General features: G+C 40.5%; 1 protein-coding gene across 1 annotated transcript in view; it reads left to right on the forward strand.

Moving 5' to 3' along the window:
- The window catches only part of CAMK4 (calcium/calmodulin dependent protein kinase IV), a 259,172-nt gene that overhangs the window by 30,942 nt on the left and 214,167 nt on the right, over positions 1-14,063 (forward strand). Inside the window, exon 3 of the mRNA XM_019518220.1 lies at positions 13,019-13,081. Coding sequence (XP_019373765.1) covers positions 13,019-13,081 — 63 coding nt within the window. The remainder of the gene's footprint in view (positions 1-13,018; positions 13,082-14,063) is intronic.

Here is a 14,063-nt window from a genome sequence, read left to right on the forward strand (position 1 = left end):
TGGCCAGAACCTGGACTTTCTGTTCTACCAAAAATTGTTAGAACTGAAAAGAAAGTCCAAATTTTGAATTGTCATTTGGAATTTATAAGCTGTAACTGTCCCAGCTCCAAAACAGTCTGCATGGAGGGACTGCCTGCCCCACAGCTGGGGAAGCTGGAAATCCAGGCTCCTAAACAGTCTTACAAGAAGGCTGCCAAAGGAGCTGGGGAGACACAGAGCTCAGAATGATTTCCTAATGGAAATCAAAATTACCCAGCATCACTGAATTTTTTTCTGCAGGAAACATCAATTTGCAGAAGTTAATTTTCCATCAGAAAAAAACATTCCAATGGGAAATTACAATCAGTTCTAAAAAGAAATTATGGGTGGGATGTGGGATGCAGGTATTACTATAAGAGGCTCCATATGCTAATGGCAAGAGCAGAACCTGGGTGCCCAAGTTGGATGTAGGATGAACTACCAGTATTATGCTGCCATGTAAAAAGCGAATACAATTCTAGGATATAGTAGGCAAGGTATATTCAGTAGAAACAAGTACTTTTACCATGGTACAAGGCATTGGGAAGTTCTTTTGTGGTCACATAATGATAAAACATTCGTGATGGAAAACAGCAAGCTTTGATGGCTTCTCACAACTATTGAGAGCTCATCATTTGTAAACATGAGTGAGAGGTGTGCACTGAGAAATAAATTAGCGCTCTTAATTTAGCCCTTCAAGTTCATCGATGTTTCCAAACTGGGAGCTTTTTTTGAGTACACTTGTTGAAGTACCACCAAAAATCACTATCAGTTTGATTTTGATTTTTTAAAAAGTGTGGGTACCATGTCAGACAACTGCCATGTTTTTAAATACAAGCTTACTTATTGTATGTTCAGTATTTTATGCTAATCTATGTGATAGAAGAAATAATCCTTAATGCTTTATTACATTTCTTTATCTTTTACAAACATTTTTTTTCAATAATTAAACATGCAGAACTACCAGTATTAGAAGGTAACAATGAACAAATGTGCTCTTTTACTCTCACTGCCTTGATTCTCTTTTCTTCAACTCTTGAATTGGTGTCTTATACTCCATAGGTGCATCTACACAAAATGTTGACTACAGGGTAGCTGAATAATACTGTGTAGTACCATGTCACAGCACCAACAGTGCTCATATGCTTCTGGCACAGTATTATTAGGCTACTGTGCAGTGGTGTCACTTAAAAGGCATTTGCCAGCACTACCGTGCAGTAACTCCAGTTACTGTGCATTTATTTAGTACTGGATTGTACAAGTACTAAATATATGCTCAGTAACCACTGTGCAGTAGCATCTTGTGTAGATGCACCTTCTGTGTCATATACAGAGCTCTTGCCAAGTTACTTACGACACTTTCCTAGCTAAATCTCAGGAGTACTTCTATACTCTTATTCTTTCTAATCTGTTTGCTACTTTTGACACTGCTCATTTCTATCTTCATCTCTGCTCTCTCTTTCCTTGGCTTGCATGACCCTGTGACCATCTGATATTCCCATAATTTGCTGATCACTTTTCCATCTTCAGCTTTAATTTTCCAAAATTCTTTCCCATGCCTTTAGCTGGTATAGAGTTTTCTTGTAGTGTGTAATCAGAGAAAGAAGATGACAACCTATTTGTTGCCTACCTCATCTTCCCCCATGATTAATTATGATTTGCACCTCCATATTACGGCTGTGCAAAGCTTTGGTCGCTGATTCAATTTGGCGGATATTTGTCCCGATTCAGTGGCCAAATCTCCGAATCGAATCAGGAGACCCTTTAATCTCTCCAAATTGAATCGAAACCCTCCAAATCGATTCGGAGAGATTCAATGATGCGGACATAGGCACAGCTTTAAATGTTTTTTCTACATACCTTGAGGTACCAGGCAACTTGTGAATGCTGAGATGGTGGGTTAGATGGAGTGTCCCCAGCACACTCAGCAGCAGACCCAGAAGTGGGCTAGCAGCACTTCCAGTCCACTTCCAGGTCCGCTGTGGAGCACGCAGAGGACCCCCTGCCACCCAGCTTGGTGACTGTTGCTTCTTGGGTCTGGGGGGACGGGGGGGGGGCACCTAGGGTTCCGCTGTGGCCGATCGCCACGCTAGGTGGGGTACGGGAGGGCACCCCGCAAGCTTGGTAGCAGACCTGGAAGTGGACCAGAAGTACTTCCAGTCCACTTCTGGGTCTGCTGCTGAGCATGCAGAGACCCTCCCCCTCCCGCCCTCTGGGATGCTCCATCTGCCCCACCATCTCAGTGTTCACAAGCTGCGCCTGCTACCTCAAGGTATGTAGAAAGCTGTGTCTATGGCCAAATTGTATTAAAGCTGTGTCTATGGCCAAATTGCTGATTCTCTGAATCAGCATCAAATCTTCAGATTCAGATTAGGCTGAATCAAATTGGGACAGTACGCTGAATCAATGAATTGAATCACTGCCCCCCCAATTTGGGCTGAAGCTGAATCGAATATGGCCCATTTTGCATACCCCTATTACTTTCCCGTACTATTCCCTTCCGTACACTATTGTGGCTCCAGTTGCCTCTCTGACTTTTCCTCAATATCTAGCTGCTCTCTCACACACACAAATTCTCAGAAAATATAGAACTTTTCATCGTTCTTCCTAATCCTTTTTCTCTATGTCTGTCTTTGTTGGCGAATACAAGAAGTCTCTCAATATCTTCTCCTCTCCACCTAAAATCACTCATTACATTCTGTCTTTTCTTTCTTTCCCTTTTTCTTTCCATTTATTCCACTTTTTCACTTCTACTTTTTTCCTGTTCCCTTTCTCATGCCTTATACTACTATTAAGGACTTCCAATTATTGCCATCTTAATTAGATTTTCCCATTATTGTTGTTCCCAAGGTCTAGACCATTCTTTGAATTCTGATCTACCAAATTCCTGCTTTCCTACTTCTGATACCTTTGTAAAAACCACATCTTCAAACACCCCTGCCTCATATCTTATCATTAATAATCTTTGTACTTGCGCCAGAGTGCAGATTTCAGGAGACTTGTTTTGTGTTCTTCTGTTTTGTCTTATTTAAACATGGCCTGTTTTGGCACAAAGCATGGTCCTGTCTATAGCTGTACTTCTTAGCTTGCTTGACACTGTTTCTAGTGGGCTCTCAGGCATCAGGCAACAAACAAGCAATTTGAAGAATTGGAGTCTGTTTGTGAAGCATTAAAACCTACTGTGCTATATACATGTTCTGTAATCAGGTAAAAACTGTTAGTATTAATGAATATGTTCTTCTAGTACCCTAATTAGCAGCTACTTGAATTAATTATACATATCTAACATTTCAATCTGTACATTATTTCTCATTGAAAATATAAATCTTTGGGAAGTCTTAGCTCTTTTGTAGACTTTTTTTTCTTTACCTTGCCTGAGAGCCTTTTGGAATCGTGCTATAGCCACTTGCAGATTTTCGTTCTGAAATTTTTGCAGAGGAACCTAATGGAAGTCCTAGTAACTATTCATTGATGGAGTGTTTGGGAGACTTCTAAATTCAGTTTGTACATATGAATACTCCTCTTTTCCAATCTAATAGGATCTCATGTGGACCACATGCTCAGTTCCTGTCTTATTAATAACTTAAATATTTTAGTAAGGTTACCTAAATTTTTACACCTACTTTTCACCTGTATCTGTAGGTAGCACCTACAAATGTTTGCTTCAGCTTAAGACTTGATTAAGAAAAATAAATCAGTTCGTAATGTGTTGTGCTATTTGAAAACACTGTGCCAAAAGAGCTTAATAGAAAGTTATTTCTATTAATTGGTTAGCATGTTCTTTAGCAACCTTTAATTTATCTATAAAGACAAAAGTGACTTTGGTATAGGGAGACAGAGAAATATCTCATTTATGTTCTAGTCTAGAGTAATGACTTTCAGAAAATTAGTGGACCACAAAACAATTTAGCATGGTTTTTAATTTTTCAAACCAACTATCTTCAAAGATAAGTAGCCAAAGTAATAACAAGACTTTAAGGTGGTAATTAGCAGAAACATTGACAACACAAAGTACAAAGGACTGTTGAGTTATAGTGTAGTTACCACATTATCACAGAACAACATGTATTATTTCTTAGGAACTATTTTAGTAGAGTGTAATGTCAAGACAATAACCAGTCCCAGCATGCACCCCACAGATGCAGAGAAATTTAAATCTATGACTTGAATTGTTTGGTTTAATATAATGTTTGGTTATGTTGGAGACATGTGTGAGACTTCTTTGAGGTGCAAAATTATACTGTGGTACAGTAGTTGAGGAAAAACCCAAGATTAATTTGTTTACAGCTTGCAATTTACTCTCTCTCAGAGTTGCTTATGTTTAGAGAGAAGCAGCTTTGGCAGCTAGCAGTACCCACCGATACAATTTCAAGATCATGTTACAAAGACCAGCATTTTCAAATTGTTACATCTCTTCTTTTCATGTCCTGTCACTGTGTTCTAATTTGGGTCCAGAAACAGGTGCATACTAGTGCTCAATTTGTAGCCTTAGCAAGGTCCTTCTTGGTATATGGTTCCCCCATATGTGAGCAGGGCAGTAGGTGTTCTATAATCTGAAAGTTACCTCCATATTTGCACGTGGTTTCTGTATCATTGGAGTATCCCCACAGTTGCATGTTAACTTTCATCTCACCAACCCCTGTTTGAGGGAAGTTCAAGCAGAGATTCTCCATGTTGGCCAATCAAGCTCTGCACCTGCTGGGAGATGTTTGGCAGTTTTGATATTCATCCTAACACCCTCCTGAGTCATCTCTAGTCATGACTGCTACATTTTTATTCATATGCCTGTTGGTGTTTCATCCAGTGGCTGCATTGTAGAGGGCAAACTTTTCAGTGATTTTAGTCTACTGGGAGCTGCAATGTGGCCATGTAGCAGCTACCTTGTGTTTTCAATCTGCCGGGTATGTTCTGTTAGGCTTGCTGCTACTTTCCTGATGTCTGGTGGAGCATTCCCAGCAGGTAGATGGAGACTACAGACATTCATTCATTCAAGGTATCCAGTAATGCAGCTGCAACTTTTGTTCAGCACAGTGTGTAGCTTTTTTCCCGAAGTGGACATGAATATTCAGTTGTGGAATAACAAAGTACAAGTGCAATTAACATGTAAACACATAAATGGAGAGATGATGAATGGTAGCAGATGCAGGGTGCTCAGCACCTCTGGAAGCAAGGCCACTTTTATTCAGGTGCCTAAATATAAATTCTTAACTTTATTCAACCACATGTGCCACTGGCGTGATTATGCATCTGCAACAGCAGCTAATATTACCCTTCCCTGCCTCCTCCTCTTCCCCCAAGTCAGCACCTGGAGCAACTGGCATGGTTGCTTCACCCTAGTGATGCTGCTACAAAGGTCACTTGATAGACAAATCCTTGACATGCATTAAAATTAATATTTTATGTTGCAGTAATTCTCAGGGTATACTGCAGTCTCTCTAGACCAGTAGTTCTCAACTGTTTTAGGCTTGAGGCACCACTCCATAACTTTTGTGAACTGAGCAGCACCCAATTCCAGAAACTAATTTATTAATAGTGCTCACTTGTTTCAAGGGGGACTGGGAAGGAGGAGAAGCAGGTGGCAGGAAAGAGCCTGCACTTTCATCTAAATGATGAAATAATCATCTAAATCTTCAAGCATGTCTTGCCTCTCTCTCTCTCTCCTGGTAGCACTCTTCAAAGGTGCACAGTGACACCCTAGTTGTGTATCACTGATCTAGACATACATGAAGAGCCAAGCCCTGCCCAAAAGAATTCACCATCTGAGAAGACAAGCAATAACCAGAGGATGAGAGAAAGGGAAAAGGCATAAAATATTTTTTTTGTATCAATTACATTCTTCTCAGCATGCGATTCTCAACCTAGCCACTGTATATGGAAGAATTGTAGATATACAATATTTTGATTGTATATTTGTGTATACCATTCAGACATAGCTTATCTTGTAATCTGTTTCTGTGGATAGGGCCTAGCATATGGTAAGTTTTCAGCAGAATACGAGTACTAATGCAATGTATATCTAATGTAATGGTGTTCAATCTTTTGGTCCTGTAGGCCAGATAAGGGACACAGGGCCAGTCTTGTGGGACTAAACTCTGCATACCAGGATCAGGCCCCAGAGCACCGCCCCATCTCTGCCATTTGGGATTGGGCTGCACTCCGCTTTTGCCTGGTCCTGCATGCTGAGATCAGGCTCTGGGTCCCTGTGCTGCCCCTGCCTTGTCTTACATGCCCAAACCAGGATCCAGGCACCCTGCATCATCTCCCAGTCCCATATGCTGGGATTGGCCCCTTCTCACCCTCCACATCTGATTTAGCATACAAAGCCATGGATGACACAATGCTGAGAGTTAGATTAGGTCTACAGGCCAGGAGTTAAACACCCCTGACCTATTGTATAGTGTCATGTTACTCCTCATAGCCATGTCTGCCTATTGATTGACTTTTGGTAGTTTAGCATTCTGCATAATGTCTTCATGGATAAACCATGGAAATATGCAAATGTTGATATGGATAATTACAGGCTACATAGGAGCTTTGCTTTAAGGTATATCTGTGTTTACTGGAAATTTTTTGCCAAAGGTCCGTAGTGAGGAACTAACTTGTAACCAACTCAGGCTGGCCTGAGAAACCACTTCACAAATTAAAGTGCACATGCCAATTCAGCAGAGTAGAATTCTGGCCATTACACCCATCCCAACAAATGTCTTTTGATTTGATATTGACCTGTCCTGAAATATAAGCCTTGGAGATGGCAAAAAGTTAGTTTAGTTGCAGCATCAATAATCATCTAAATCAGCATTCATAATTACAGCAGCTTTTTCATTTAGAAGAGGAATTTTGTGCTTAGAGAACACATAATTTGGATGAAAATTACTAAACAGAAATATACTCTGTTCCTCTTAGTGTAGATTAAAATCATAGGAAAATCTCATCATCCAAAGATAATCACTAAATTAATGAAAACCAGTGAACTGCTGCCTGCTAACACTGATTTTCCTACTTCAAGCAAATCCTGATTCTGCAGGCTTTATTCTTAGTGAAAGGAATTTACTCATGTAGGTAACACTCTGCAACCCTTCATTGTACTGAATGAGACTAAGCACAGTGGTTACAGCTGATGCATATATCGAGTATGTAAAGTGCATGTGGGCAGAGAGTTCTTCTACTTTTGCAAAACCTTTTTGGGCAGATACTGGGTTTGCACAAATCCAGGGGAGTACAGTGGCACAGACACCCTTCCTCCCCCTTTCAGTTGACCACGCCAAGGGAAGAGCAGCTGAGGACTTTTTTTAAGTCCCCAAAGCAAGTAAGCATCTCCTGCTGCCTTCTCCTCTTCTTTCCCTCTTTGCCCCACTTTATCACCCACTGCTGCTGCTGTCTCTGGCTGTCCTCAGGACAGGGGCTGGGTGGATCTCCTGAGCTATTCCTGTCCACTCCAGCTGGACTTAGCACAGGACAGCATTAACTGTGGGCTGGTTCCTCGTTGCTGTCTGGTCTTTCTGGTGTTCCTTGCCAGCCCAGGAGCAGGCACAGGGGAAGGTAACACACCTGAGTTTGGATCACACCTGCAAAGTATGACTGGTCACAGGTGCAAAGTAATTAACACTGAATTAACTAGTTAATTGCACAATAAATTTAGACTGGCCACACAGGCAAAGTAATTATCACTCCATAACAATGTCCATCCAGCTATAAAAAGAGCCAGCCAACTACAAAGTTAGTGCTTATTGTGTAACAACTTCATAGCTGTTTTCTGTCCAGCTTTAATTTGAATATGTGGCAGGGCCTTTTAGAGGGGGAAATGAAAAACTGTGACTTTTATCCTAACAAATGCCAATCACTGGCTTGTTTGTAGTATAAATGCATGAAACTGAATTGAGACCTGATGTAAGTAGATGCATCTCTCAAGGAAGTAGCTGGGCCAAATTAAGTGGTGATATATCTGGTGGTGTAAGTGATACTTTACATGGAAGTTGGTAAGAAAATGAATGTAAGAGCTCACTAATGAGACAGCTATGTATGTTGATGCTCTTACTATAAGAAAAACACCTAAATTTGCACAATTCTCTTTTAAGATTTATCCAAATAGCTATTTTATTATAGTTTTCCAGGCTGTTTATAAAATGTTAAGTATCTGCTACCTATATAGCTTCCATTACCAGAATATCTAAGAACCACAGAATCTTGAGATGTCTTTATTCTCAAAACATGGCAGGAGGTATGGAAGTATTATTATCTCTATGTGAGATGGAGAACACAGGTTCTCTGTTTCAGTGACATGACAAAGTTCATACAGTAAATTTCTCCCAAAACAGGAAATTGAAACAGAACCTAGGGGTAGCTCCCAACTCACTTGACTTTCCTTCCTTTCTCAGTTTGGTTCTATCAGCTGGATAAATTCAGGGTCCTTTTCCTTAAAACTATTATCATACTCCAGCAATACCAATGTAGTTCTGAAAGAAGGTCTAAACCTTCTTTAGAATTTGGAAAATCTTATTGTGTGTATATTCCTAGATAGTCTCAATGCATAAGAAATAGAGAAAATGAGCTGTACGGTGTTCAGTTTGTACTTCCAGCACACAAGAATAAGCTCCCTTCAGAGGTGGGGCAATCACCTACCCTGGAAACCTTCAAGAGGAGACTAGACAGTCACCTTGCTAGGGTCACCTAACCCCAGTTTTCTTTCCTGCCTGGTACAGGGGGCTGGACCCGATGATCTTCCGAGGTCCCTTCCAGCCTCGCAATCTATGAATCTATGAAGAGAAGGTAGATTGACACATTTAATTAGGCTTCATGGGGGATTAATAGGGGAATAGCTGCCAGTGCAATATTTTCTTTTCATTTCATTTTCTTGATACCTAATGACACAAATAGACATTTTACAAGGACTGTGAAAACAGGTCTAGAATTAATCGGTCTCTAATCTTCTGAAACTGTTCTGGCTGGAAGGAATTGAATCAAGGTTTTAAGGCCTGATTCTGTAAATATTTACTCACACAAGCAATCCTCATACATCAGCACACGTTCTGGAGTTTTGCAGAACGGTGTTCATAGTAAGTGTTTAAAGAAAGCCGTGCAGGAAATGGTTCTCATAATGTAAAAAAAATAGGAGATTAAAAAAAAATTCTCTATTGCAGTGCTTCCCAAACTTTTCCTCAGCATGACCCCATTTATGGCCCCATTTCCTCAGCATGACCGCTCATGCCCAAGCCACAGCCCTCCACCCCCATGACCCCATCCACTGATGTTGCATTAGGGGTCACAACCTACAGTTTAGGAACCATTGCTCTACTGGTAAAACCAAGGTCATTGTGTGACTGGAATATGAAATCCTACTCAGATCCTCCCAGCAGGTTAAGGTAATTGCCTAGGATGTGAAAGATCCACATTCAAGTCTTTGCACTGCCTAGTTCAGTCTTCTGTGTCACAGGTGAATGCTTCAATCACTGGACTGTAGAGTCAGCTTCTCTGGTGGTTTTATTAAATGAAAATTTAATTATTTTTTAAAAGGTGAACAGCACCAACAGGAGAGATTGAGAGACAGTCACCCCAGAAGCCAACAGCCTGGCGCAATCCTATGGGATATGAGAAAACTTGAGGTTCAAGTATCTGGTTTGAACTGGGAAGAGTCTCTCTCTTTCCTGCAGACCAGACATTCCACCCTTTTGAAACTGGTACATATGTTCCCACGAAAAATTTTAGTTTCAACAGATTGATGTGTCCATCTCAAACCATTTTACTAGAAAATTCCTAACTAGTTCTATTTGCAGTTCCAGTTCCTTGCTATTAATTCCCTTACCAGTCAATCCAGAAAAGGTATATGATGTGCTGAAAGTCACGTGTCTGACTTCACAGTACCTGACAATTTATACAGGACTGTAATGGCCATTCAGTTCACTTCTTTGTACAAAAACAGCTTAGATAAAGTGATGTTATAGATTTTAAGGTCAGAAGGGACCATTATTTTCATCTAGTCTCAGCACCTGCATAAGAGAACCTACAGAAACTCACTTAGTAATTCCTAAATCAAGCCTGTAACATCTGTGTAAGATGTAACATCTATCTTAAAACAAAATCCAGTCTTGCTTTTAGTAGATGATAAATCCAAAAGAAACCATGGTAAATTTATCCAGAGACTAGTTGCCCTCAATTTTCTTCCAAATATTAGACATTATTGCTCTTGTTTTTCTCTTGTACACTGCCAAGTTTTACCTTTTCTGCCTTTCTGCACTCGCATGCTCCCAGAGTCAACATACCTAAATGCATGGACAGACCTAGAATTTTGAAAAGGAAGGTGTAGATGATATGGTTCATCATCACATGTAACACAACAAGTCTTTTCTACAGTTAAAGAAATGAGATGCTTTATTACAATGCTAGGGAAGTTAGTACTATGTTATTCAGTTTCGGATAAAAGCAAAATTATTGGAATATGTACTAATTTGCTAGATTTATATATAAAATTAAAAAAACCCCAACAAACTAGGCAAAAAATTGAATAGTCAAAACATATTGTCACATTAACCCTGTAGTCTTTATAGTTAAATGCAAGTCTCCTGTTCATATTCATAAAAAAGAAATCTAGACCTCTTGAGTGTTTTGAGCGTGCTTCCAGTACTTCACTGTCAGTCTTTCTACATCTGAATTAATATTATCACACCTGAGTTAAGGTTTTTAGCTAAAGCTAAAAACAGTCTGCAGGCCTATGAAATAGAAGAGAGACATCACCAGGAAGGACTAACAGAGAGCACGACTGCAGAAAATAGGATAGCTTGAACAATGATACCATTAACAAGGATAAGGGGCCATTAACACCTGTGGAGTGGAGAGAATGAGTATGAATTAAAGAGGTGACAATGGGCCATGAAGTCAATTGACTCTTTCAGCCCTACCGGCATTGAAATGCTGGGGCTCCTGTAGGCAATTGGTTTTAAAGTTTGGGTGGACCAGGAATGAAAGCAGGGTACAGCTGTACCACTGAATCCCCTTGCATCCTCCCCTGCCTCTGGCTTCTTTACTTTTCATTCCATTCAGGAAGAGCACACACCAACTGCTGAAACTTCCTCAGCCTGACAAAGGGTTTTTGAACCCAAAAGCTTGCTTAATAATTGTTTTCCAACTATTTAGGTTGGTCTAATAAAAGATATCAGATTCACCCAAAGAACCTTGTCTGCCTGCCTAAATAATACACTTAGCATAGTTTTTTACTGATTTCTGTGATGTGCTTCTTCCAGCTAGACTCTTCAGCATGTATACACACACTGATCCTGCTTTGAGCTGGGGGCCGAACTAGATGGCCCCCTGAGGTCCCTTCTAGCTCTGCTTTCCCATACTCGTATATGGGAGAGGCAGCATCATTTCTATTCAGGCAGGGCTGAAAGACTCAATTGGCTTCATGGTTACTGTTATCTCCCTAATTCCTGTTAATCTGTTGTGTGTGTGTGCATGCACACATGTGCACATATATAATAAATATGTGTGTACACTTGTAGTTGTATTTTAAGTATCTAGGTTTCCAAGTATTTATGCCAGAAAAGACAAGGTCAAAGAAGTACACCTTGTGCCATGAGCTTAAAGCAATAAGATTCATGATGGCTGTTAGTTCCTGGGGGAGTCCTGCGTTGGCCCAATCCCAGAAAGAGTTCTGTCTTCCACCCATATTTTAGTGGTCCACTAGGGCACAGGAGTATAGGTACAATCATATTCTTCACGTAGGATTGTAAAACAGGGTAGCCTTTTTTTTTTTTTAAAGAAATGACAAAGTCTGAAGTGAAATACGTTTGCCTGTATTAAAGAGGTTTAAAAAAAAGTCCAAACATTTTGATTAAGCACAGTATTCTCTCTCTCAAAACTGAAATCTGATTCTATAAAGGGAGATTTTTTCCCAGTTATTTGTGTAACCTGTTTGCTAGCCAAAATCACAATACTCATGACTGTAGTTTCTTACTAAAAGCATGAACCTCAAGTATAAATTATTTTTGCCTTCAGCCAGCAATTTCCTAACCTACAGGGTAAATTTCCTTGGATTCTGTTAAATTCTTGCATAAAACAAATTTTAAAAAATCCTTTCCTGTTGGATGGTTAAAGTTACAGGAACGTACACAAGGAATAGAACAGCTGGATCCCAAATGTTTCTACAGGCTATCAGGAAATGGAAAACTTATTACCGCTGAAACAGTTACAAGAATAGTGGCATGCATTTGATGGCAGAATCTTCCACATATAAATAAATACTCGTGTTTAACTTCAGTGGTGTTAGCAATTTGGATGAAGTTAATGAGTAACTCACTGATTCTTATTTAGTTAGCAACATTGAATTGATAAGTTCTACTGAAGAAATATATTAAAGATTAATATTTATTCAGAATTGCTCTTTGTCTTGTGAAAGTATCTGTCACTTAAATGGGTTTTTTATAAGCATATTGGTTACTTTAACAACAACAAAACCACAAATCTTAGAATTTGTTTTAAAAATTGACAGGTTATTTTTCCTTTGCATACTTCAGTACCCAAATGTGACAAGACGTACCTATAAACTACATCTGTGTTTGAAGAAAGTCACACCTTAAAGTAAATCTGACTGTGGTTGAAGGATTTGGGGCCTTTGTATTCTGCACAGAATAAAATATATCATAAAAGGCATGCAGTCTTTTCCTGCCTGACTGGTGTGTCTCCTCTATGAAATAGGCTGGACTGAATCCCTCCCCTATGTAAGTGCATTATGGTAAATGGAAATACAGAAGAACTGAATTTAAACAGAAAATATAATATCTAGATTCTTTTTCTGGCTTGTCTTTCATCCATTTTGTTTTTAGCATGTCTCCCTGGGGAAAATATTTTGCCCTCTTCCACAAAAACCTTTCAGTTAAGAGAGAACCATATATTATGTTCGATATTGATCACATTTTGAAGTGTTTTTCATATGAAATCTAGAAAGATTTAGATTTTCATAAGAAGAGTATAACAGTCAACTTTTCATGTTTATTTTTCTTTTAACCAGGTAGACAAGAAAATTGTGCGAACTGAGATTGGAGTTTTACTTCGCCTCTCACATCCAAACATTGTAAGTTTGGTGCTTTTCCATTATTCTACTCTGTCTCCTCTCTTTAAACTGTATATGGTGTCTAAGATTTCAATAGTGTAAGCTCTGTAGCCAACAAGCTACTTCATCCGATATACAAAGCAGATAGTTGCCTATGAAAATGGCACTCTGAACCAGTTGGTCTCTGAGGCTAAGTACAAACATTTGGCGGGGGCTAGGGGAAGGGTAGATCAGGTTCAAAATGGCCATCCGATGTAACTTAGTTCACCCCAGGTTGGACCTTACACTCCGACAAGTCTCAATGATCAGAAATTAATTTAAACCCTTAATCGTACAGAAGTTCCATGCACACAGACCAGTCTCCAAATGGCCAAGTTCAGTCCAAGATAGAACTGCATCAATGTATGCTCAAACATAATTGATCTAGGTTAGACCAGTGCATGGAACTTCTGTACAGTTCCCTGCACGGCCCCAGGGCTGGGAAAGCCCAGCCATTGGCCCCAGCCCTGGGGCTGTACGTCTCATACCCCTGGCCTGGAACTGGGCTATTTTTAGCCCCCTGGCCACATACCCTCCCTGAGGACCAGCCAGCCCTTCCCCCTCTCAACCTCCATCCTGCATGCCACTCCAGGGGCTGCCAGAGTGACATTCACCACTGCCAGAGCTGAGCAAGTAAGTCCCAGTGGGGGGAGGAACAGGAGGGATGGGGGTAGGTTTATGGGAGGGGGGTGGGGTGCTGACAATATTCCCTGGTCCCCCCCAGATCCCCACCACTAACTCCATGAATCCCTCTGATCCTGCCAAACCCTGCTAGACCCCAGCAACCCCCCACAGGCTCTAGCTGGCCCTCCCATTCCTGTACAGGTTGCACCTGTTCCCTTCTCTCTGTGGGTCATGCCTGCCCCCCCCATCCCTCCATGGATCGCACCTGTCCCCCCTTCCTCTGCAGGTTGCACCTGCCCCCTCAACTCTCTGTGGGTCATGCCTGCTCCCTCATCCCCCA

Source organism: Gavialis gangeticus, unplaced genomic scaffold (genome assembly GCF_001723915.1).
Source record: "Gavialis gangeticus isolate Ggan-Ray unplaced genomic scaffold, GavGan_comp1, whole genome shotgun sequence".
Lineage (NCBI taxonomy): Eukaryota > Metazoa > Chordata > Crocodylia > Gavialidae > Gavialis > Gavialis gangeticus.